This window comes from Cnephaeus nilssonii (assembly GCF_951640355.1).
Source record: "Cnephaeus nilssonii genome assembly, chromosome: 21".
Classification (NCBI taxonomy): domain Eukaryota; kingdom Metazoa; phylum Chordata; class Mammalia; order Chiroptera; family Vespertilionidae; genus Cnephaeus; species Cnephaeus nilssonii.
This window is the reverse complement of record NC_137092.1, coordinates 25,259,243-25,285,738: the sequence shown is the minus strand read 5'-3', so window position 1 is coordinate 25,285,738 and position 26,496 is coordinate 25,259,243. Positions and strand designations below refer to the sequence as shown.

Genomic DNA, 26,496 nt, shown 5'->3' with positions numbered 1-26,496 from the left:
TTTCTATGGAAACCCCTAGGGGTCACGTGACTCGGTGGTACGCCCAATTGCCTCTGAGCTGTGCCCGCGGCACCGCCTAGTGCCCTCCCTTCTGCCCCGCCCCCTGCGCTCCGCCCCGCCCCTTCTCTGCGGAGAGTCCGCGCCTGCGCACTGCGTCCCGCTGCTCCCTCCCTCGCGCGCGCTCCCCGGGGGAGAGCCGGGCGGCGTGGGAGGCTCGATCTGGGCGAGAACCCCGGGCGGAAGGCGCGTGGCCAGCGCGCAGGCCCAGAACCGCCCGAGCCGGGGCTGCCGGCGACGCCCCAGAGCGGAAGAGGGAAGTGAAGGCGCCAGGCTTCGGGTTCCCGGCAGGCTGGGCTCGCCGAGGTAGAGACTGCAGCTAGAGGAGGCCTTGGCCACCGCTCGGGATCGGGGATGTCGAAGAACACGGTGTCGTCCGCCCGGTTCCGGAAGGTGGACGTGGATGAGTACGACGAGAACAAGTTCGTGGACGAGGAAGATGGGGGCGACGGGCAGGTCGGGCCCGACGAGGGCGAGGTGGACTCCTGCCTGCGGCAATATCCTTGCATTCCCCCGACCTCCCCATCCCTCCCCACCCCGCCCTTCTCCCGGGACCCCGCGCTGCCGGGTGGAAGGGGCGGGCCCTCCGGGGGGAACGGGCGCGGCGGAGCTGCCCCAGCGGCTGGCGGCTGGATCCTGTGTCTGGGGTCCCCATCCCGAGAGGGCTGGGCTCTCCGTTTCTCACCGGGGCTCTCCGAGACCCCGGGGGCCAGCCCTCGGTCACCTGCCTTGCCGCGCGCCTTCCACGCCGGGACTCCTCAGGTGGCGCCCGGGTCCTGCCTCCCGGACACTGGCTCCGCCGGCCGCGCCCTCGCGGCGCTGGGACGGCACCTTGGGCCGATCAGGACCGATCAGGGCGACGCTTTCCTCCGGGAACGCTGTTTACTGGGGTCACATTAGCTCCAGAAATTTATAACGGGGAGGGATGGGCATCTTCCTTTCGTGATTTTGTATTTTGTTGTGATGGTTTTGTTTTGGTCGCGTTAGGATAGTTTATTCCTTGCCAGTAGAGATTGGGCGGTTGCTGAATGAGGCCCTCTGTCCTTCCAGCCTGGGGGCTTTTTTTTTTTTTTTTTTAAGGTATTTGGCGCAGAATTTGTTAACTGGGGAAGGGGTATGAGTACAAAACAACCAAAACTCCGAGAAGGAAGCTTGGAGGCTTTGCCCGCTGCACAAAGACGATAGAAAGAAGACAGAGTGCATGTGGGGAATCCCTGAAGATATTTAAAGTAAACCTTAGCGAATGAGATAGAAGATGATGAGCCATTTGTACAAAGCAGAGCCCATTTTTATAATCATGAAGTCGTTACCATTTTAGTTAAAATTTGGCTGTCAGTTCCTGGGTTTGGATTTTTTGCATATTTGCATATTCATAACCTTGAACATTTGCATCAGCTTTTCTTTAGAAAAATGTAAATGTTGCAATAGCCAAAGCTGTAGTTTTAGAGATTCTCAATTACTAAATCCACTCATTTCTGGTTATTCTTGGGTGTTTTCATAACGAAGGCTTTGTAGACTCTTTCCTCATCAATGTCCTATTTAATTCTAATGGGGAAATAGATAAGTGATAATATTTGGTAGGAACTACATTTGGTCTTAAAGGCACCTAAAATACAGCCTTAAACATGTATCAACATACAGATGTTTCTTTCATTTCCACAACTTTTACAGTCAGCTGTTGCTACGTTGAATTATTTAAATATTTAAGTGTTTGGGGTCTTAAAAATGAGCCAGTCTATATGCAAAAGGCTACTTCCCTAGAAGTCCATTAAGCCTTGAAAATAACAGCTTACCACCAGCCATAGGTTTTCTTTCTTCAGAAAAAAGTGGTGAACATTATTCTGTCTAAAAACATTCTTTGTGATGAATGAATGATGTTTGCGAAACTAATTTTAGATAATATGAGATGACCCCTAAGTGGTTCTGCTTTATCCAGATAGTGGATCTGCTTATAAAGACACTGTCTTTTCTGCTCGTGTTACAAAGAGAAGAGACAAATGCTGGTCAGGCACTCACAGATGGAGGAACAAGTGAGCTCTGTGTGGTTTTCCTTTTAGGGGAATGACTGTACATTCTGACAGTCTGATTGGCCATACGTGCTAACTCACTGGTGCTTTCAAAGAGAGACTACATTTAATAGGTATGGCCTAAAAACAGTTTGAATAGCCTTCATGAAATATGAGAGAAAATATCCCAAACAGAGTTATCACCCAAGGGTCATTGGATATGTTCTATAATGCCTCTTTTCATCCATATCGAGAGATTACTAATATAAGTCATTCAGATTGCTAATCTACCAGCATTTTCTATCAGCATGTCAATTAATATAGAATATAATTCTAGAAAAGTTGGATCTTTGTTTTTCCAGTTAGAATCACATAAAATGGACATGTTTTGATTGAGGTTAGGCTGTTTCCTTTTGGGGCCTAATAATTCTGATATATAGTTTAGAGTGTTTTATAAATATTGCTGAATAATATTTCCATATGTGTCTTACTAGAAGATGAGAGATTAGTAAGGTATTCATTTGATAATTAGAACCAAGGAGGGAAGTCTTTGCTTTATTAAAAAACAAATCTAATGTCCTTTTTTGTTTTCAGTATTTGATCTTTGATTGACATACCTGAAAACAAAATGCTGAATTTTCCAGTATTGAACACAGTGACCACAGTGATTGTTCTTCCTGTGCATAAAGTCCAGTCTTACGAACCAGTGGTTCCTGGTAGTTGCAGTGCTTCCCTGAGGGTCGCCCTCTGCTGCTATCCCCTTAACCTCCACCACAGGAAACATGATGGCTGCCCTGCAGGCAGCCCTGAAAAACCCCCCTATCAACACCAAGAGTCAGGCCGTGAAGGTGAGTCACAGACAAGTGCTCTCTGCTGACCTCTTACGTTGAGAGTCTCTTGCCTATAAACACGAAACTTAAAATACGTTTCATCAATAACTTATTTCTGAAGGATGGTTCAGAGATTTTTAAAAATCTGGATAGAATAAATTGGTCGATTATCACATCTATCTCTAAGCAAATCCTTTCTGCTCTACCTCCAACTATGTCAGGAATCTGACCACTTTTGACCACCTCCATTGCTACCATGCTAGCCAGAACCAGTCTGTATTACTGCAATAACTTCCTCCCTGGTCTTCCTGCTTCTGCCTTGTCCCCGATACCACTCACCCCACCCCAGCTTATTCTCAACATGGCGGCCAAGTGATCCTGTTCAAACGTCAGACAGATTGTGCCACTGTTCTTCTCAAAACCATGCAACATCGTTTCCCTGACTGAAAGATAAAGTTCCCCACAGTAGCCTGCAGGGCTTGTATCACCTGTCTCCCCACATCCTCTCTCACTTTTTGCCCTGCTATTCTTCCACAGCTCAGCCCCAGCCACCTTAGGTCTTCATGCTGCTCCTTGAACACACACTAACAGCACGTGTTCTTTCCTTGTCTGAAATACTTTCCTCAGCTATCCCACGGTTTCCTCTTTCATGTCACCTCCTCAGGGCGGCCTTTGCAAAACTGTAACCCCACACATATGTCTAACTGTTCTGTTACTTATTTACCCTCAGGATCGGGCAGGCAGCATTGTCTTGAAGGTGCTCATCTCCTTTAAAGCTAATGATATTGAAAAGGCAGTTCAGTCCCTGGACAAGAATGGGGTGGATCTCCTCATGAAGTACATTTATAAAGGCTTTGAGAGCCCTTCTGACAATAGCAGCGCTGTGTTATTGCAGTGGCATGAAAAGGTAAGTTATGAATTATAAATCCATACGACTGGTTCCTTCATAGTGGACAATAACAATGACAGCCCCTCTTGCCTAAAAATAATTCTGACTTCTTGGTTATATATCTCTGTTATTACAAATAAATGCCTAAAAATGAAAATTTAGATTTATGCTTACTAGCGTTGGTCCTAAGAGAGTCTGATTTGCAGCACTTTTATTTAATGATTATTGTTTAGTAAACATAATCTTGAACTTGGAATTAAATCTTTGAAAATAAAATAAGTAATAAAAATCAAGAATTATTTAACAATGGCCGAAGGTGAAAACAACCCAATGAGGGGAGCAGATAAACAAAATGTGGTACATGCATACAGTGGAATAAAATAGAAATTTTTTCATCCAAAAAAAAGGGAAGTTCTGATATATGCTACAGCATGAATGAACCTTGAAAACATTATGCAAAGTGAAATAATCCAAACACAAAAAGACAAATACTGTGCGATTCCACTTATATGGAATATCTAGAATAGGCAAATTCACAGAGACAGAAAGTAGGTTAGAGGTTACCAGGGGTTGGGGAGAAGGCAAAATAAAGAGTTAATGATTAATGGGGGCAGAGTTTCTGTTTGGGCTGATAAAGTATTGGAAATAGATAGTGGTGATGTCTGTACAATATTATGAATGTAATTAGTGCCACTGAATTTTACATCTAAGGATGTTTAAAAGTGGCACATTTGGGGTTATATATTTTACCACAGTTTTAAAAATCAGGGGTGTATATTCTCTAATCTTACAATTCCCAAAACTCAGTTTTTCAGAAGCTTTTTTCTGAGTGAAAATACACACATGTAAGGTAAGAATAGGTAGTAAAAATTGCTGCTTAGCCTCTCTCTAGTCACTTTATCCCTCATACACTCTCAAATAAAAGTGCTAACATGTATGGATAGGGTAACCATAACTCCCATTTTTCTCAGGACAGCCCCAGTTTATACCTACTGTTTCAGCATAAATATGAATAGTTCCCCTTTACTCTGGGTACCAATTTGGAGAATAATTTGTATGGTCATCCTGTTCATGGAATACTTCCTGTTTGCCAGGCACTGTACTATTGTTTCAGTTAATCCTTACAACAGCTCTTAATTTAGAGAAGATGAGCCAGCTTTAAAACCTAAGTAAAGAGAAACCAAGATGGCGGCATAGGTTAAACACCTAACCTACAGCCGGGCACAACAATATCAAAAACACAACTAAAAGTCAAAACGGACATCATCCAGAACCACAGGAAAGCTGGCTGACTGAAATGCCCACAATTAGAAGGAAAAAGAAAACCACAAGGAAAATCAGAGAAGCCGTAAAAGCTTGAGGTATGGAGACACAGGCGGAGACACGAGCCCGCGAGCGTGCGGGGAAGACGGAGCCGGAGAGGAAGGGGCGGCTGACGGCCTGGCTGGCGTTCTCTGGCGGGAAGGAGATAAAAGCGCCAGATTGTGCTGAACCCCAGCTCCGACTGCACTGAACCCCATTTCCCGGCGAAACCCTGGGAAGCCGGGCTCATGCTGGGGGAGTCTGGGCTGTGGGACGGAGACACAGAGGAGCTGCGCCGGAGCCGCGCACGGGAATGCGCGCAGAGGAGGGTCTGTTGTCTGTGCCGCTGGATTGCCCTAGCGGGAAGGAGACAAAAGCTCCGGACTGTGCTGAATCCCTAGTTCCAACTGCACTGAACCCCAGTTCCGGGAAAGTCCCGGGGATGCCAGGCTCATACTGGGGAAAGCTGAGCTGTGGGACAGAGGTGCAGAGAGGCGGCGAAGAGCAGAGCACCGGAGGCGCGCAGGGGATTGTGCGCGGAGGATGGGCTGTTGACTGTGCCGCTGAGTCGCCCTGGAGGGAAGGAGACAAAAGCGCCAGACTGAGGTGAGCCCCAATTCTGACTACACGGAAACCCAGTTCCGGGAGAGAATCTGGGAATCCAGATTCATTGGGGGAGAGACTAGACTGTTTGGCAGCGCGCGAAACTCCAGGGCACTTTTCTCTCAGAGGTGTTTGCTGGGAGTACGGAGGGACACAGGAACCTCATAGGGCGGGGCTGACAGGAAGCCAAGGCGGTAGGCTCCGCCCTGTAACTCCGCCCCATCCAAGCTGAACACAGAGGCTTTTACAATTTTGCAAGTCTAGTTGAATGGGGCTGTCTCCCGGCATAGACACAGCTGATCCTCACAGCCAATTGGGCCGGAGGTCACATCCTCCCAGTGTACCAACAGCAATCAAGGCTTAACAACACCAAGACTTTGCACTCAGCCCACAAAGGGGGATATCAAGAGCGACCACCTAGGGAGATTGGGGAAGCTGAGCGATAGGGAGGCAGCCAAAAGGGGAAGGCACCGAAACAGGTCACGAATATAAGGGATGCTGTAATTCCTGCTGAGGGGCCACAGGCAGTAGCTGACCTACACTCCATTGGAGACCCAGAAATGAGGGCATCTAGTGGTCGGTGTGAGATGACACCAGACTTCGACCACTCCCATAAGGGACACATTCAAGAGGCAGACGCAGTGAGCGCCGAAGCCTTGCTGCACCAAGACCCGGCACATAGGCGTGTCTTCCGCACAGCAACTCTTCCTTTATAGACACAGAGGGTCCGCACGGCCAATAGGCCTGGAGGACAATTCCTCCCAGTGACACCAACAACAATCAAGACTTAACTATACAAACAAGGACCAAGATGGAGGCATAGGGCAGAAGCCTGATTGCTGCCTACCACAACGGTTTTGAGACTACAACGGGAGAGCAGAGCAGACACCATCCAGAACCACCGGAGGGCTAACTGAGCGGAAGCTATACAACTAGAATAAAAGAGAGGGGTACGCGGGATGAAGCTGATGCCGGTGACCCAAAGACCACACTTTAAAAACTACGGCTCAGGCGACACAATGGCGGCCTGGAACGTGCTCGGTGCAGTTCCCCCAGCGGTCTCCGGCTGAGGGGAAGGCTTCACTCGCTGCCGAGCACGGACAGACGAGCCCCTGGGAGACATGGGGCGGGAGACTACGCGCTTGCTGACCTCCGAGTCCTTCAAGAATCTCAACACCCCGGAAGCGGCCAGGTGCGCACGCTCGGCGACCGGCCACCGCTGCAGACCCAAGGGCCGACGCAGCCACCCCGGACCAGCCCGCCGCCGCGCACCGGGCACACCGGAGCTTCGCTGAGCCCGCCGCCCAACGAGTTCTGCGGTGGCTGCCCTGGAACTCTGAGAAAATGGCCGAAGGAATTGCTGAGAGGGAATTGACCAACAGGAATTGGGATCAAGAAGACGAAACCCCGCTGGGTCCCGGATCCGGGTGAAGCCGCGTGCCCCTGGGTATGGGTGAGGCTGGGAACTGGGTCAGGGTGAGGCTGGGCCCCGGGTCCGGGTGAGGCCACGTGCCCCTGGGTCCGGGTGAAGCTGAATCCTGGGTCCGGGCGAGGCCGTGCGCCCCTGGGTCCGGGTGAGGCTGAATCCTGGGTCTGGGCGAGGCCGCGGGCCCCTGGATCCGGGTGAGCCCTGGGCCCCGGGTCCGGGCGAGGCCGCGGGCCCCTGGATCCGGGTGAGCCCTGGGCCCCGGGTCCGGGCGAGGCCGCGGGCCCCTGGAGCCGGGTGAGCCCTGGGCCCCGGGTCGGGGCGAGGCCGCGGGCCCATGGAGCCGGGTGAGCCCTGGGCCCCGGGTCGGGGCGAGGCCGCGGGCCCCTGGAGCCGGGTGAGCCCTGGGCCCCGGGTCGGGGCGAGGCCGCGGGCCCCTGGAGCCGGGTGAGCCCTGGGCCCCGGGTCCGGGCGAGGCCGCGGGCCCCTGGAGCCGGGTGAGCCCTGGGCCCCGGGTCCGGGCGAGGCCGCGGGCCCCTGGAGCCGGGTGAGCCCTGGGCCCCGGGTCGGGGCGAGGCCGCGGGCCCCTGGAGCCGGGTGAGCCCTGGGCCCCGGGTCGGGGCGAGGCCGCGGGCCCCTGGAGCCGGGTGAGCCCTGGGCCCCGGGTCGGGGCGAGGCCGCGGGCCCCTGGAGCCGGGTGAGCCCTGGGCCCCGGGTCGGGGCGAGGCCGCGGGCCCCTGGAGCCGGGTGAGCCCTGGGCCCCGGGTCCGGGCGAGGCCGCGGGCCCCTGGAGCCGGGTGAGCCCTGGGCCCCGGGTCGGGGCGAGGCCGCGGGCCCCTGGAGCCGGGTGAGCCCTGGGCCCCGGGTCGGGGCGAGGCCGCGGGCCCCTGGAGCCGGGTGAGCCCTGGGCCCCGGGTCCGGGCGAGGCCGCGGGCCCCTGGAGCCGGGTGAGCCCTGGGCCCCGGGTCCGGGCGAGGCCGCGGGCCCCTGGAGCCGGGTGAGCCCTGGGCCCCGGGTCGGGGCGAGGCCGCGGGCCCCTGGAGCCGGGTGAGCCCTGGGCCCCGGGTCGGGGCGAGGCCGCGGGCCCCTGGAGCCGGGTGAGCCCTGGGCCCCGGGTCCGGGCGAGGCCGCGGGCCCCTGGAGCCGGGTGAGCCCTGGGCCCCGGGTCCGGGCGAGGCCGCGGGCCCCTGGAGCCGGGTGAGCCCTGGGCCCCGGGTCCGGGCGAGGCCGCGGGCCCCTGGAGCCGGGTGAGCCCTGGGCCCCGGGTCCGGGCGAGGCCGCGGGCCCCTGGAGCCGGGTGAGCCCTGGGCCCCGGGTCCGGGCGAGGCCGCGGGCCCCTGGAGCCGGGTGAGCCCTGGGCCCCGGGTCCGGGCGAGGCCGCGGGCCCCTGGAGCCGGGTGAGCCCTGGGCCCCGGGTCCGGGCGAGGCCGCGGGCCCCTGGAGCCGGGTGAGCCCTGGGCCCCGGGTCCGGGCGAGGCCGCGGGCCCCTGGAGCCGGGTGAGCCCTGGGCCCCGGGTCCGGGCGTGGCCGCGGGCCCCTGGAGCCGGGTGAGCCCTGGGCCCCGGGTCGGGGCGTGGCCGCGGGCCCCTGGAGCCGGGTGAGCCCTGGGCCCCGGGTCGGGGCGAGGCCGCGGGCCCCTGGAGCCGGGTGAGCCCTGGGCCCCGGGTCGGGGCGAGGCCGCGGGCCCCTGGAGCCGGGTGAGCCCTGGGCCCCGGGTCGGGGCGAGGCCGCGGGCCCCTGGAGCCGGGTGAGCCCTGGGCCCCGGGTCGGGGGGAGGCCGCGGGCCCCTGGAGCCGGGTGAGCCCTGGGCCCCGGGTCGGGGGGAGGCCGCGGGCCCCTGGAGCCGGGTGAGCCCTGGGCCCCGGGTCGGGGGGAGGCCGCGGGCCCCTGGAGCCGGGTGAGCCCTGGGCCCCGGGTCCGGGCGAGGCCGCGGACCCCTGGAGCCGGGTGAGCCCTGGGCCCCGGGTCCGGGCGAGGCCGCGGGCCCCTGGATCCGGGTGAAGCAGTGCCCCTGGGTCCAGCCGAGACCAAACCAGAGGGAGTCGGACCTGCATTACCACCATTTGTCCACCATCCAGAGCTGAGGGATCAGTGCCGACATGTACTCATAGGGAACCGGTGGACATTGATATTGGGTCTCAAAAGAACTGTTGGTCCAGAAAGAAACTCACTACAGACTGATTCATTTGCCTGTCAGCATAACTATTATTGCTCGTCGCACATTCAATTCTTATAAGTATATCTATAGTGACACATGATTTCGCTCATCTAGGGGAAATGATGAACAACATAGACTGATGAACAAGAACAGAACCAGAAACAAGGAGGCATCGATCGGACTATCGGGCCTCAGAGGGAGGATAGGGGAGGGTGGGGGGAGGGGGGAGAGATCAACCAAAGGTCTTGTGTGCATGCATATGAGCCTAACCAATGCTTAAGTTCAACAGAGGGTTGGGGCATCCAAGGGGAGGGGTGTGGGATGGGAATGGGGGGATGAGGACAAATATGTGACACCTTAATCAATAAAGAAATTTAAAAAAAAAAAAAAAAAAAAAAAAAAAAAAAACCTAAGTAACCTAGTCCAGTATCACCTCAGGGTCATAGCAAACACTACTTGAGCACTTACTATATTCCAAGCACTCTGCCAAGCCCTTTATAAATAACTAGAGGCCCAGTGCATGATTAAATCATGCACGTGTAGGGTCCCCTAGGTCTAACCTGCCATCCTGGTGCCGGAGCGGACAGGCACCCAGCTCCCCCGCTTTTGATGGTCCGCGGAGGGACGTGAGCTCACTGCCCCAGAGGCCCCTTCTGTGCCACAGCACAGCCATGGCGCAGACGCTGAGCTCGCGCTGCTGCTGGCGATGTGAGCTCAGTGTCCTGCCGGCCCAATCAGCCACCCCAGCCACCCCGAGTCCTGCCACCCTCCCCCACCCCCGCGCCTCCTGGCCAATTGTGGGCATAGCGAAGGTACGGTCAATTTAAATTTTTGTCTATTATTAGGTAGGATAATGCACTTAATCCTCATAAAAATACAAGGAGAGAAAGATTGATGTTATTATTCCGTTAGTAGTGGGGGAATTGAAGCACATAATTTTTTAATATATTTTTATTGATTTCAAAGAGGGAGGGAGGGAGAGAGACAGAAACATCAATGATGAGAAAGAATCATTGATCAGCTGCCTCCTGCATATCCCCCACTGGGGATCAAGCCCCCTACCCGGGGCCTGTGCCCTTGACCAGAATCAAACCCGGGACCCTTCAGTCTGCAGGCCGACACTATCCACTGAGCAAAACCGGCTAGGGCATTGAGGCACATATTAAGGCTTCATTTTTTTCCTAACATGAGTCACCAGTGTTTTTCCAGTCTTATCTCCTAAATACTTCTCAAATCATCTACCCAGATACATCTTCAATGCAGCTGTTCACAGCATCTCTCCCAATCTGTTGCTATCGCTTCCCAGACTGGCCTCCCAGCTACCAGTTTTGCCTCCCTCGTGGCCATTCTCCACCCAGTCACCAGAATGCTGTCTCTAGAATCCACATCTACCCTTGTCAGTCACCTGAAAAATAAAGTCCAGGTTCCCAATCCAGCCTCACCTTACGTGTCATTCTTCCCCTTATGCTCCAGCAGGACCTACCTTTTCCCTGAACACACCAGAATGTTTCACACCTCAATGCCTTGCTCATGATCTTCTCTCTGCCTGAGTGCCTCCTTACCCTTTATGTCAGTCTGCCACCTACTTATCCATTTAATGTATCATTTTCTCCATGAAGCCTTACCAGACCATTCCACATTTCTCTATACCTTCAGGTTAGGTATGTGCCTTCCTCTGCTTTTATAGCGCCCAAAGCATAGCTCTGTCATACATTACATTACATTACATTATATAATATTAAAATAATCTTTTTATATATCTGTCTCTTCCAAGTAGACCAGAAGGTGCTGTATTTACTCACTTTTGTATCCCCAGCATCTAGCACAGTACCCAAAACACAAAGGTTCTCAGTAAGTGTTTTCTGAACACAAGTAAACCAGAGCTTCAGATTTCTAATGCTTAATCATGACTTCCAATTCTTCAAGGTAAAGTCAAACTTCTGAAGCTCTTAGCTATTAAATAGTAATTCTTAGCTTGGGGAAGAAAAATCTGACAAATCCTGACTGACAAAATGGAACTGAGATTGGTTTATCCCAGTTGGAATTTATTCTGCCGAGAATAAGAGCAGAATATTTGAGCACCTGTTTTAGGCAAAAACATTATGCTGTATATCTTTAAGAACAAACTGTTATTTGAAAACAACATACTAGAATGTAAATTAGTATCTCTTTGGAATGTAAGTGCATGAGGTCAGGGCCTCTAAAGGTTTTATTACTATTCCCCAGTGCCAACCAAGAACGGTGCCTGGTGCATGATAGGTGCTCAAGAAATATTTATGAAAATTAGTGAGTTTAAAATCAACAGCTGCACTCAACCTTCTTCAAGAAAAATGTTTTACCTGGTATGAGAATTGCTTGTTTACACTTACATTTGGTTTGTTTTCAGGCACTTGCTGCTGGAGGAGTGGGGTCCATCGTTCGGGTGTTGACTGCCCGGAGAACCGTGTAGTCCAGCAGGAACTGGGCTTCTCCTGTGGGTGTGGGAGTTGCTGGTACAAAGACCAAAACAACCAAATGCCACCACTGCCCTTTGGGTAGCATCTGTTTCTCTCAGCTTTGCCTTCTTGCTTCCTCTTTCATATCTGTAAAGAAGAAAACTTCATATCCATTTTCCTTTCATGAAAATTGGGATAATATATAGGCAATTTTTCAACAGGTGTCATGCTGTCAGAACTATTTCAGTGATACGTATACCAGTCTGTACATAGTATAATTTACATCCAGGTTTAATCACCTCTGTTGGCTGGTGGGGCTTTTTGTTGTTGGTGGTGTTTTTTGGGTTTTGTTTTTGTTTTTGACTAATAGTGATAAATTTGATAAATTTGATGCCGATTTCCTAACTCATTGCTAGCCAGGAAATATCCTTATAAAAACATGTTTGAGAGACTGGCAGCTGTTAACATTACAAAACTGGACCATACTTCCCTTATTTAAGCAAAATGTGTTTCTGGAACAAGTAGTAGGTGAACACCACTACCGAGTTCCAGCTTTGTGTCTGCCTCCAGATTATGTGAGTTTAAGTATGCTCCTCCTCTCAGCACCCAGCGATCATGGCCTCTCGATTTCTTTGTGGTCACCAGGGTCCAGAGCAAGGAGTCTTGCTCGACACTAATGTTCCATAAAATACCAGAGCCTGTTGGGCTTGAGCATAAAACTTTTGTTCCAATAATGTAGCCCTACTTGGGAAAACTACTCCACATCAGAAAGGACATGGAAACTGTGACGTAGTTCAAACTCTGGGCAGCCGCTGAATGAAATGCTGTTTTCCTTAGAACTATAGTAGCTGCCTTAACCTGATGCGGTATAGAACCAGTATTTAATATGCCCTATAAATGTCTTCAGTGTTCTTCAGGGTAATTAGGATCTCAAAAGATTTGGTTCAGATCCAAACACACACGCATTGTGTATTTTAGCTCAGTGTTTTTTAAAAGAAGAAAATGCCACACAGCAAAAAGTGTTTACTTGTTGGACAAACCAAATCAGTTCTCAAAAAAATGACCGGTGCTCATAAAAAGTTGTTATTCAGTAGCTCCAAATCCAACCACCTGAGTGCATATGACCAAGAGGGAAATCAGCCTACGCTTCGTATTTACGTTGGACACCGAAATCACTGACTTATGTGAAAACTGGTGCAGAAATCCTGTAAACTCTTTGCTGTTTTTGATACTGCCTTTTGTTTTGTAAAAATTATAAAGTTGAAAAAAATAAAAATGTCAGTGTTGATTAATTTATTTTTCTAACTCTTAACTCTAGTACTTAAGAATGTATAGTTTTTTAAAGGGAAAGATTTCCTATTTTACCACCAGGTTATTGTACGCTTGTCAAGAACTAGTTTGGTACAGAAGGTTTCTAAAACTACTTCGTTCAGCCCTAGCCAGTTTGGCTTAGTGGGTAGAGCATCGGCCTGGGGACTGAAGTATCCCGGGTTCAATTTTGGTCAAGGGCACATGCCTGGGTTGCAGGCTCGATCCCCAGTGGGGAACGTGCAGAAGGCAGCTGATCAATGGTTCTTTCTATCATTGATGTTATCTCTCCCTCTCCCTCTCTGAACTCAATAAAAATATATTTTTAAATAAAGCTACTTTGTTCAAATACAAGGTAGTAGAGAAGAGAGTCATTAACGATTTCAGAGCACAGCCTTTGGAGTGATTTCAAAGCTCTCAATGCAGTTGAACACCTTATTACCACTGCCCAGGGACCTAGGTCAGACCATGGACACAGCAGTGTGGTGAAGGCTGGGGGGCAGGGTGGAAGGGGGACGTCTGCAATAGTGTCAACAATTGAAAAAGAAAAAAAAGACCTAGACTACAATGTGCAAATTAGTCTAGCAGCTACAGTCATTTATCCAGCTTTTGAACTGTTCCTGATGCCTCAAATCTATTTCTTATTCTTACAGCAACCTGTTTGCTTTCCCACTGCACCGGATTTTGGCTTTAAAGCTTCAACAGGCAATTCAGAGAGCTGTGAGCTAGAAGCTAAGCAATAGGTATTAGGGGTAGTCAAGTGGGTATAGCCAAACCACTTACAAACTTTAAAATGAAGAGTGATTTTGCAACACTTTTTCATAAGTTCCTCTATGACATTTTCAAGACTGCACTTTGGGGAAAACTCTGGAGTTTTATAGTCACAAGAATGAGTGCATTCAAAATCTACCAATCAGCTTTACTCGGGGGAGATAGTAAAAATATTTCACAATGTGCAGAATGGATGCCAGCTGGAACCAACTGGCTCCACACTGCATCTGATGTCGGCCCAGGTTATACTGACCATGGCACAGTGCGTCCTGGGGAAGGGGATAGTCAGGATGAATCGTGGAAAATAGAAAGGCTAGGGAGCACTTTCTGCCCCAAACTGGTCCTTTACCTCCCATTCTCTTCTACTTGGATCTCAGTGGTTTTGTGTTTCATTTTAGCCATGTTATTTGTTTTGTCTTTGCCACTTTTTAAAGGGGGAAATGGCCCTGGCTGGTTTGGCTCAGTGGATAGAGTGTCGGCCTGTGGATGGAAGGGTCCCAGGTTCAACTCCAGCCATGGGCATATGCCCGTGTTGTGGGCTCAATCCCCAGTGGGGAGTGTGCAGGAGGCAGCTGATCAATGATCGTCTTTCATCACTGATGTTTATATCTCTCCCTTTCCCTTCCTCTCTGAAATCAATAAAAAATATATTTCAAAAAATAAATAAAGGGGGAAATGGCACATACACCCTTTTTTGGTCATTGGGTAACAGCACCACTTAGGTAACAGTCACACTTGATGGGAAATATGTCTTAAGGAAATCCATTAACACACAAGTGAAATCTGTAGATGGTGCAAATTAGCAAAATGCTTCCTTTCTAAGCATTTCCTGTGTCCCCCGGGATTGTGTTGGACGTGCTAGAAGCATAATGTCTGGGCTTTGCTCTCAACCTAATTGAGAAGATTTAAGCACTTTAAAATTAATGCCATGCCCTTGTATGCATATATGCATAACTCATGGACGCAGACAGTGGGGTAGTGAGGGCCTGGGGTGGGGGGCGGGGGTGTGTTGGAGGGTGTCGATGGGCGAAAAAAGGGGACATATGCAATACTTTCAACAGTAAAGATTTTTTTTTTAATTAATGTCATGCAATTTAGTATTTGACTGTAAGTGCAGTTAGTGTTGGGGGAACAGTGAAGTCGGGGTGGACTGGAGTAAAGTGAGATGGGTCAGTCTGAACTAGGCCTGGAGGGGCAGAAGGGATTCCTGCAACTGATGTGGACAGAGGGGGAAAAAAGAGCAAGTTGAAGCAAATTGTTGTTCTTCCTATGGTTTAATGTTTTTTGTTTTGTTTTGTTTTTTAAATATATTTTATTGATTTTTTACAGAGAGGAAGGGAGAGGGACAGAGAGCTAGAAACATCGATCAACTGCTTCCTGCACACCCCCCACTGGGGATGTGCCCGCAACCAAGGTACATGCCCTTGACCAGAATTGAACCTGGGACCCTTCAGTCATCAGGCCAACGCTCTATCCACTGAGTCAAACCAGTCAGGGCTGGTTTAATGTTTTTAACATGAAGTTCTAGACAGTGAAAGTTATTTATTAAGACCATGTTTTAATAAAGTGTATGTCTATGGGAGATTCAAGTAAGTCATGGGATTATAGGAAATCCTTTTTTTTTAGCTGAAACACATTGATGGTCACTAGTTTATAGTAGTAAAAGAATGGGAAATTAAATTTTATAAGAAGGAAAGCATCATACGTTAGCAATAAAGAGCCTCACTTATAACAAACGGGTCTGAATCATTCTTTCCTTTAACTATTTTTTTTATCATTTATTAAAATGTCCATGATGTTGAGAATGTTTGCTTAAAAGTAGTTCTTTAACACTGAAACATCAATAGTCCTGCCTTGTGGCCCACAGTTACACAGCTTCATGAAATATAACACAATTAGCAGGCAGCCAGAGCCACTTCCCGGCATGAGGTAGCAACATGGCTTTTCATTTCCAAAGCAAGATTCTGAGTGCGAGCAGGTGAATTAAACACAAAGGCCACCCTTTATTGAGCACCACGCCAGTCCCATTGTATTATTTTATCTTTACTGGTAGAACTGGATCTCAGAGAACATGTGTAAGATCACACAGTCTATGGGTCCCCGAATCTGACCCCACTCCCATCTGCCTGACTCCAAGGCTATACCACGCTTCTTTCTCAAGTTCAGTGCTGGGGGACAAATGAGGATGGGGGCTTTCTCTAGAAATCTCAAACCTTAATGTGTGCAGGGTGCTGCTGAGAGTCCTTCAGAGAGGCAAGCGTTGACAGGTGTAGAAGTCAGAGGAAAGCTTTGGAGAGGTACTACAACAACTAGAGGCACATTCGGCATAGCAATTTTTTCACCGAGTTTCACTTGCCTTTTGATGATTTCTAAAGTGGTGAGGTTAGAGGTCAATACCCATGCCATTCATAACTCCACTGGAAAAGAGAAACTGACCGAGGGTTTGGCTTCTCAAAGCAGGCAGTTTCTCTTGTGTCTTCCTCTTTACCCAGTATTTTTCATAGGGCCTCTGTTTTCCACGTTTCCATAAATGATGTATTTTTAGCTCAAGCTTCTATTTTAATTAGTTTCACCATAATTCCATTTTGCAAGAACCAGAGCCACAATCTCTCGTTTCGTTAGCCACGCTGAAGAGATTATTGGCCATAACTAAAAAATTACTTGCCTAGTTAATTCCTCAGAACCGCTCTGGCCACCTTCACTGTAATGGTCTGGGGCTCCATTTTAGAGGTACCGCCCATGGAAGCTCATCTCTGCCCACCCTCTTGGAGTGCCCTCACATTCTGGCTTCAAAGCCGAGTTTTTGCAGGGGAAATCCTGAGGAAGGCAGGACCCCTGAGATAACTCTGGGCTGGAAGAAATTGGGTTCAAAATCATGGACCTGTTGTGGGTAAGGACCCAAGGCACCGACCCAACAACACATACCTGTGCCCTCTGTGTGTGGCCCCATCCTGTGCCGCCAGCCTGTGGTCGGCTTGTACGGGTTTGGCTAGGTTCTCACCTGCTGTTGTCCCCCTCCACCCTTCCCACTTCCTATGCTTACTTGCCTTGCATCCTTTCCGTTCCCTAATTCTTGTCATCTTTCCTTTTCCCTCTTCAGTCCCTGCATCTGCTGCCTTCATCCCCTCTTTTTCTCTCGACGCCTCCTGCCTCGTTTTCCCCGTTAGTTCACCTTATGCTCATGCCCTGGCGCTCAGAGTCATTCCTGCTCATTAACTAGGCCAGTGATGGGCAACCTTTTGAGCTTGGTGTGTCAAACTTGGCCAAAAAACTGAGCATAACTCGGGTAGTGTGTCACTTTGAGGAAAAAACTAACTCCAAGACTCTAGTCGCAAATGCTTCATCCTCAGGAGCAGCAAATGTTTCATCCTCGGCATGCGGCCGCGTGTCATCGGAAATGGCTACGCGCGTCAGTGCTGACACGCGTGTCATAGGTTCACCGTCACTGAACTCTGCGGTGCTCAGGCAGGTTCTTTAAAGGTATGTCCTCCCACCGTTCTCCAACGGACTCAAAATGTCTGAATTGCTTCTATCTAAACTGAGAAAACGCTGGATTTTATTTCCATGGGTTGCTTTGGCTAGCAGTTGAGCGAATAATTTTTAAATACATTATTCTCCCTTTAGATTTACCAGTCACTTCACCTTGCAGACAAGAAAGAGCCAGAGAGTGGCAAAGCGATTGGGGATGGGAAGACGAGTCCGATAAAAAGCAAATCTACTGGACTCGAAAACGGTTTAGAAAGGGGTGCTCTGCCATGGACCTTCCCCCACCCCCTCTCCACCTTGGCCCAACACCACTAATAGAATATGTGAGGACCCCAGGGTCGAAATGGTCTGTGTACCCAAATGCAGGTGCCTCTATCACTAATCAAGATACAGCATGTCATTCGCCTCAAGGTGGTGCCACTTCCCCACATGGACGAGCCAACCACACCACATGGGACGCCGCAGAGTTCAGGCTTACGTTTCTGTTTTCCTTCATCATTTATGTTACTTGGATGTTTAGAAATAATAAACATAAACTGTCTAGGATTACATCTCTTATTTCTCTATGTAACAGTTCCGTAAGGACCATATACATCAAACAAAGATTGAATAATACGTGACTCCCCAGAACTTCAGTCCAGCATGCTAAGACTCCCATATGTTTCAGCCCCAGCATTGAGCTAATAATCTCTAGGACAAGCATGTCAAACTCGTGGCCCACGGGCTGCATGCCTCATTTGTTTGGCCCGTGTTAGCCTTCGAATTTGACATGTTTCCTCTAGGACAGTGGTTCTCAACCTTCCTAATGCCGCGACCCTTTAATACAGTTCCTCATGTTGTGGTGACCCCCAACCATAAAATTATTTTCGTTGCTACTTCATAACTGTAATTTTGCTACTGTTATGAATCGCAATGTAAATATCGGTGTTTAGGCGACCCGGCTAGCGGTTCTCAACCTGTGGGTCGCGACCCACAGGTTGAGAACTGCTACTGTAGAGCCTAAGACCATCAGAAAACACAGATATTTACATTATGATTCATAACAGTAGCAAAATTACAGTTATGAAGTAGCAACGAAAATAATTTTATGGTTGGGGGTCACCACAACATGAGGAACTGTATTAAAGGGTCACGGCATTAGAAAGGTTGAGAACCACCGCTCTAGGACATACCCTCTCCACCCTTCTGCTAGACTATACAGCCTTCCTGAAGTCATAGTAGCTGTGTCTTACTCATTCTCCACAGTCCTTTGACATAGCTGATGCTCAACAAATATCTATTGGTTGCATAATAATGATTATATGCACAGGTCCTGGGGTGCCTGAACAGGACAATATATCAGAAGCACAAATTGAAAACTAAGCGAAGAATAAAATAATTCCACTTGGGTCCAAACAGCTTATATCCAATCAAGTTTAGTCACAAACCAATTCACTTCAATGTGGACATTTAGGTAGAGAATTCATCAGATTTAGGCGGAAATTAGAGCCACCATAGGTAGCATGTGCAGCCTTTATACTATGTAGCTATAAGCAAGTCGCCAGAGAATGTAGCTGAGGAGCAGAATTCCAGCTTACCTCTGGCTGACAGTGGCATCATGGGTATTTACATGGAACAAACAACTTTCATTGTTCCATGACTCAGCTTCACCTTCTAAGATCAGAAATGTGTCCCAATACCTTTTGTTTCCCTTAAGTGTAAAAATCATGAAATAGTATCCATGAACTTATATCACCTTTCTTTACTCCATTTATACTTACAAGTTTTTAATCATGCCAGTTCTTAGGGTAATGAATGCCAGGAATGGACAAGGCCACTGAATAACATCATGTTTTTTTTCTGTTTATCCAAAAATTGAACCAAGACTCCAGAAATACCTCTACATTAAAGTTCAATTTGATGACCAAGTCAAAGGTCAGTGTATTCATGGGCCTATAATTTTGTAATTTTATTTATTTATTCATTATTTTCAAATAAGTAATTTGTTCCTATGCTTCAATATTTTATTTTTATTTTTCCTCCCACATGAGTTTCCCTTTTAACAATCAACAAATATTAGTAAATCCTTGGGCATTTTCCCAGCTATTGTGTATGCATTTATAAGCAAATACCTATATAATTCTTATCCCCTTTGTTTCTATAAATACTAGACTACTATACATAGTGTTCTGTGCCTTGCTTTTTCATTAACAGTATACTTTGGCAATAATTTCCTATCAGTACATAAAGAACATCCTTATTCCTTTTTATGAATGCATAATATTCTATTGTAAAAGATAAATGTACTGGAACTTACCTGTTTCCCTGTTGATTTAGGTGATTTCTAATCTTTTGCAATTACAAGCACTGCTACAAATGAATAACATTGTACAACATTGCACAAGCCTTTTCACATATGTTGTAAGCCTAGTTATAGATTAATTCCTAAAAGTGTTTATGTCAAAGGACGTGCATCTATCATTTTGACAGTTATTGCTAGATTGCCATCCTTACAAGTCATATCCACTATCCTTCCTCCGTCAGTGTAGGAGAATGCTTATTTTCCCATCTCTTCGCCTTCCCTATGTGTTTGTGATCAAACATTTTTGTCTTTGGAAATCTGATAGATTAAAAAAGGTACATATATGCATGAGGTTGAACATGTTTTCATATGTTTAAGAGCTGGTTGTATTTCTATATTTCTTTTGTATTCCTATGTATTTTTATGTTTTTATTTTTCTGTATTTTCTTTGACCATTTGATGGCCTTTTCATTTCTGATTTGTAAGAGCTCCTTTTGTTTGCAATAGAAATGTCAAATATGTTCTCTAAGTTGATCTTATGACTTTATGATGGTTTTTGCTATGAAGAAAAAGTTATTTAATTTTCACATAATTACATTTACTTATCTTTTTATAGCTTTTAGAGTTCAAGTCATGATTAGTTTGTCCGCATGCGAGAGTCCCACACAGCTCCTAACTGACCAGTTTGGCTGCCTTTCTCAGGACTTGAGGGTATTTTTCTTAAGAGATATAGCTACAGCCCTAGCCAGTTTGGCTCAGTGAACAGAGCATCGGCCTGCGAACTGAAAGGTCCCAGGTTCGATTCCGGTCAAGGGCACTTGCCCGGGTTGTGGACTCGATCCCCAGTGGGGGACTTGCAGGAGGCAGCCAATCCATGATTTTCTTTCATCATGGGTGTTTCCATCTCTCTCTCCCTCTTCCTTCCTCTCTGAAATCAATAAAAATATTTTTTTTTAAAAAAAGATATATAGCTACAACTACCCAAAATGTTTTCTATGTTAAGGTACAATTCTAATGTCGTTCAATCAAATATCTACATTCCACCTGCTAGATAGAGTATGTAACATACAATTCTTATCTTTCAGGACCTAGATTCAAGGGGACAGACTCACAAGCAGCAACTGCTATTCTGTAAGGAACAAGCTATTGTAGAGGAGGGAATAGTCAGGTAGACTCTCAGATGTGGAGTAATTACCTCTCCAAGACTGAATGTTAGGGGAAAACCGCAAAACCCATTTCACTGGGTTTTGAAGGCTACATAGGAGTTTGCCACATAAAAGGAATACCATGATATCAGAAATCACACAATTAGTCGGCATTCCAGAATCCTGTTTCTTCTTGATATTAAATCAAGTTAATTAAGTGATACCATGGTACCATTAAGTGATTGAGCACTGCTGTCAATTTTTCTTGGTCCTCAAAAAAAAACCAAGCTTCCTTAAGTTGGATATAATACCCAGTGTTTATTCTAGCCAGAGGAAAAACAGCTGCTGCTGAGACACAGCCACTTATGAGTGACATGCCGCAGATGTTGGGCCAGAAAGTATCTAGGCAAGACACATGCTGCTTGGTTGTGAGACTCTGGGGTGCTGTGTTGAGTAGGACACGGCGGGGCCCAGGAAGAAGGCTGGGTTTTAGAAGGGTAAAGTTATGGCATACATACCATTCAATTATATCCACAGCAGCGGTTCTCAACCTGTGGGTTGCAACCCACAGGTTGAGAACCGCTAGCCGGGTCGCCTAAGACCATCGAAAAACACAGATATTTACATTACAATTCATAACAGTAGCAAAATTACAGTTATGAAGTAGCAACGAAAATAATTTTATGGTTGGGGGTCACCACAACATGAGGAACTGTATTAAAGGGTCGAGGCATTAGTAAGGTTGAGAACCACTGCGAATAAAAGTCCCTTAGCATTCCTCCCATCTCCCAGAGATAAGCAATGTCAATACTTTCAACACATGTGCTATGATCATATTCTTACTCATTTACCAAAAAGGTATCAAACTCTTCTTTAGGTGTTTGTTTTGTGTTGTGTTACTTAACACGGTAGGCTAGCCATTTTTTAGCATCAACGCATGCAGATCTACCTCATTCTCTTCCTATACACATATCATAATCTATTTAATCATTTGATTTTTAGAAAACGTCTTATTATAAAGAGTGCTGCAATGTGTGTGTATGTGTGTGGGGGGGTGGTATTTGCATATTTGAGTATTTCAGCAGAACAGGTTTCTAGAAGTGGAATGCTGAATCAAAGCTTATTATTCTCCAGAAAGATTGTACCTATGTCAACTTTTCCAAAGCTGACAGTCAGCCCTTTTTCAGAGTGAAGTCCCTGGGTAAACTGGTCTTGTTGCCTTTTGAGGGGACCCAAGATCCTATTAATTATGGGAGCATCTCAAAGCTGAAGAAAAATTCCTCTATCAAAGGCCATGGCCGCAGTCAAAATACCTCCCATCGATTCTCAACTGACTCAGGTTCCGATTCTGCTTCCTGTCTCTGTGCCAGTACTTGACAGGAAATGAAGCGTCACCCACGTAGCTCAGCCCACACCACCAGCAGGGTGACACTGAGATGCCCCCACAAGACTCCTCATCCCCACAGGACATTCATGTGACTGCTGAGTCTGGCACAGACCCACCAGTACTCCATCACGGACTTTACAGAGGTCAGTGGGTGATCGAGTTCCTTCCCAAGCAGGCGGAGGGGAGGAAGGTTGCTTGGGCTTCTGGGCGGGCAGGGTCCTTGGTGCAGGCAGCCCTCTGACCCAGCAATCTGAGCCAGGGGGGGGAGGCGCTGAGGAATTCAGAGCCCAAAACCCTAATCAACAGCTGACACCCAAGGTCAGACCATTTTGTGCACAAATCCAGGCTGTCTTGGTCCCAGTTACAGGATTGCACTCACCATCTCCCATAAAAAGGGAGCACTCTGGCCCTAGCCGGTTTGGCTCAGTGGATAGAGTGTTGGCCTGTGGACTGAAGGGTCCCAGGTTTGATTCCAGCCAGGGGCACATGCCTGGGTTGCAGGCTCGATCCCCGGTGTGGAGCGTGCAGGAGGCAGCCAATCAATGATTCTCTCTCATCATTGATGTTTCTATCTCTCTCTCCCTCTCCCTTCCTCTCTGAAATTAATAAAAAAAATTTTTTTTTAAAAAAAGAAGGGGAGCACTCTGGTGGTGATGACATGGACGTACACACATTGAGCCATGCACTTCACTACCTGTAAATCATGCTTCCAGAGAGAGAGGCAGGGAGAGGCACTCGGGGACAGGTCCCATAGTAAATCCTACCGGCCGCACCCACGCACACCTCTCCTCAGAGAACAAGGCACGGTGGGTCTTCTGCCCTGAGTTCCAGCCTGTACCAAGTGAGCTGCCGTGTTGGCCGGGAGCCCTTTGCCCAACAATGGTGCACCCATTGTTGATAGTCAACAGTACAAGGGATGGAGTAACAGAAGACAAGCAGCTCCACAATAACAACATCTGCTGCTGTGATATTGTGAATTTCTGATGGACGATCCCCCCCTCACCCTCCCTGTTATTTTGTGACCTCCCCCCACGAGCCTATGGAGAAACAGGAGGCTGCCATTTGTCCCATAGGTGACTTGGCTTGGTGGAGCCAGAGAAGAAATACAGAAAATTGTTGGCTTTTAAATCCAAAAGCAGTGGCCCTTCGGGAGCACTGAGGGATGGGATGGAGGGATGGGGAGTGCTGGCTGAGCCAGTCTTCTCCACTCTCCACCACCCTGCCCTGCTTCCACCTTCCCCGCCCCTGAGAAGAAGATAAAGAAAGGAGAGAGACCAGCTGGAAAGGTGCTGAGGGCCATGTCTCCGAGGAAGAAAATGACACCCCTGGAAAAGTTTGGGGGTTTCAGAAAAGGTTGAAGCTTTCAACTTCAAGTATCTACATGTGCCTCGAACGCAGAGAACTAAAAATAGAGAGTTTGGAGGAACTCTCTACAGACTTATTTTCACCTCTCTATATCAGTGGAAAATGCATATTTGCCACAAAAGTACAGTTCTCTGGAGTGGATGTTTTTTATTGCATTCTGCATCACCCTTACCACGAAAATACATTTTGCAAGCCTAAAATCACATGTGTGTTCTAACTGGGACAGTCATGGCTTAGCTCCAGTCCCCTGGAGATTTTCATCCCGAGTGTCAGCGCAGACCTGAACGGGAAAAGAGAAGGTCCTAGACTTCCCCTCTGCCCTTGCCAAGAAAGACATGTTTCCCAGCCCCCGTGCCCAGGCCAGCCACACCAAATTAGGAAAAGAGAGCCACGGGGCCATGAGGCTCGTTTCATATTTTACTTCCTCATCCCTGAATGTGACTCAGGGGACACCCAGGAACCAGAGGAGTGAAAGAGGGTTCAGTTTGCCTGGGGGCCTGTTACAGATCAGCCAAAAAGAGAAGCTAGGAACAAGGGCCTCCCCGAGCCAGGATCTACCACTTGGACACCCGGGCCCCTTTTCTGTCTCCCCTCCCCACACCCCATCCTAATCAGGGACTCCCCCACATGTGGAAATGTCCCTCTTGTTCACCCCGAGCAGGGATGGTTCGGTTCTGAGCGCTGAACTGGGGGAATCAATTGGCCAAAGGTAACACGTGGTTTTTTGTGTGTTTTTTTTTCAAGTTCATGGGGAGCAAATGAACCTAAGATTCTATAGTTTTCCCTCCTCAAATGAGTGCTTGGTGAACGGAAGGATGAAGTAATCTGAAGTGCAGAAACCCTATCTTAGATGCTTCCATGGTTGGGAAATAGTTTCTCCATCAAGAGCAATAATGGTAACCAATCAAATGCTGGCTCGAGATTTAGCAAACTTGACGGAGAAGAGTCATTTGAGAGCTAGACAGCTGTTGTTGCCGTTTCAGGCATTATAAGAGGCACCGAAAATCTTTTTTAATTATTAATTCTTAATCCTCATTCGAGAATATTTTTTCCGTTGATCTTTTTTAGAGAGAGTGGAAGGGAGAGGGAGAGACAGAGAGAAATGCCGATGTGAGAGACACACATCGATTGGTTGCCTCCTGCATGCCCCGACAAGGGCCCTGAGCCTGCAACCCAGGTACATGGCCTTGACCGGAATCGAACCTGGGACCCTTCAGTCCGCAGGCCGACGCTCTATCCACTGAGCCAAACCGTCTAGGGTGAGGCATGGAAAATCTTATTAAAAGCCAGCTGGCTGATCCACAGCCAAAAACGAAAAAAGACTTCCTTTGGTTCACCCAAGATAACATATTGGAGCAGCCGATCTGCTGGAACACTTTAATTCTGAAAGGAGGCACAATTTATTGGAATCTATTTGTTCAGAGTCCTAAGAGCTGAAGCCTTTTTCATATGCTGGAAATGGTGAGCAGCCCACACAGGCAGAGCTGATTTTCGCACGGCCTGGTCTTGTTCCGATCGGTTCGCACTAGCTCTTCTTAGCATCTCCAATCACGTGTAAGTTTTTTGGGGCAAGGATCTCGACCTCCCCTCTGCGTAAGAGGCCACTGGAGTATGCAGACTGGGGCTTTGTCATCATCTGAAGCCTTAACTAAGCTTGACACCAACCCTGGGTTTCAGTTCTCCTTTTCCTTCTCTCAGTTAAAACAACAAGTTTGATGAGATGATGATTATCCCGAAGTTTAGCAGACAGTTAATTCAGAGATTCATCCTTGTGACTTTTTGCCTGAACAAAATGAGTGAATTGCTGGACCTTGAATTGCTAAATTTCAAACTTAAACATTTGACATCAAAACATAATGAAGGCCCAATTGGGTCAGAAAGCATCTGATTTTTTAAAATATATATATTTTTATTGATTTCAGAGAGGAAGGGAGCGGGAGAGAGAGATAGAAACATCAATGATGAGAGAGAATCATAGATCAGCCGCCTTTTACACACCCCCTTTTGGGGATTGAGCCCCCAACCAGGGCATGTGCCCTGACTGGGAATTGAATCTCGACCTCCTGGTTCATAGGTTAACGCTCAACCACTGACCCACACTGCCTGGGCAAGCATCTGATTTTTAAAGCTACTTTATGGTCAACTAAACATATTTTTTTATTCCTCTGAATTCAATCTTTACCCCCCAAAATGACACTTCCTGTTTGTGGCCATTCAGGCCTGACAAGCAGGACTCTGCTGAGTTTCTGGGTCTTCCAGCTGGTGCCCAGGTTGCTATAGCGACTCGGGGAGTTGATTCCAGAGTGAGCACTTGTCTGAGGACTCTGCTAGGGAGCCTGAAAACGGCTCAGTGGGAGCAGAGTTTTCAGACACAGAATTAAAATGAAAGCCCCAGGGAGCAAGGATTCGCCTGCTTCCTCCCCAGGCAGAGAAAATCTAATTAAGAGTTTATCTCCATTTGACTTTGACAAATGACCTCAGCAATACTTTATTTGTAGGTTCACGAAGCATCTCAGGAAAGCTGGGAGTCACCCACAACCCCCAGTCCCACCAGCAGGGCCCAGGATCCCAAGGACACCTGGGGCCTGAGCCGGAGGGGAGTTCTGAGGCCTGTCATGTGGCCCCATGGGACTTGAGAAGCCGCCTGGGCCCAGAGCGATGGCTGAGGGGGTGGATGGAGCTGTAGGCTCTGCCCCCTTCTGCTGCAATGAATGTGCTTGAGGCTGAGCCCATGGGGCCAGGTCCTTGCAGGCAAAAGCACCACAGCTGGCAAAGACTATGCCAGGGGTTCCCAAATTCCAAATGTCTCTTTAAAAGCTGGCTGTTTTGTATTTATTTTGATATTTATTTGCCTTTACAGGAACTTGTTTGGGGTCAGGGGGTGAGGAAACATGTCCAGTTGATTTAAGCTTTTAAAGAGTTCAGAGGTCAAGGTTGCCATGCAGAGTGCCCTGGGCAGCCCTTGAGTTGGAAGCCCCCACCTTCTCGACCCCCAGCCGCCTCCTCCCCAGCTCCTGAGGTCGGCCTTACCCCCCTCTGCCCTCAGC

The 26,496-nt window shown here is 48.3% G+C and overlaps 1 protein-coding gene across 1 annotated transcript; it reads left to right on the top strand.

Moving 5' to 3' along the window:
• Nucleotides 1-220: 220 nt before the first annotated feature.
• Nucleotides 221-13,311, top strand: ARPC5 (actin related protein 2/3 complex subunit 5). The gene is made up of 4 exons (XM_079760831.1): nucleotides 221-555; nucleotides 2,840-2,911; nucleotides 3,624-3,800; nucleotides 11,658-13,311. The coding sequence occupies exons 1-4, from the start codon at nucleotides 412-414 to the stop codon at nucleotides 11,718-11,720; spliced, it is 456 nt and encodes a 151-aa protein (XP_079616957.1). The 5' UTR covers nucleotides 221-411; the 3' UTR covers nucleotides 11,721-13,311.
• The last annotated feature ends 13,185 nt before the right edge of the window (nucleotides 13,312-26,496 follow it).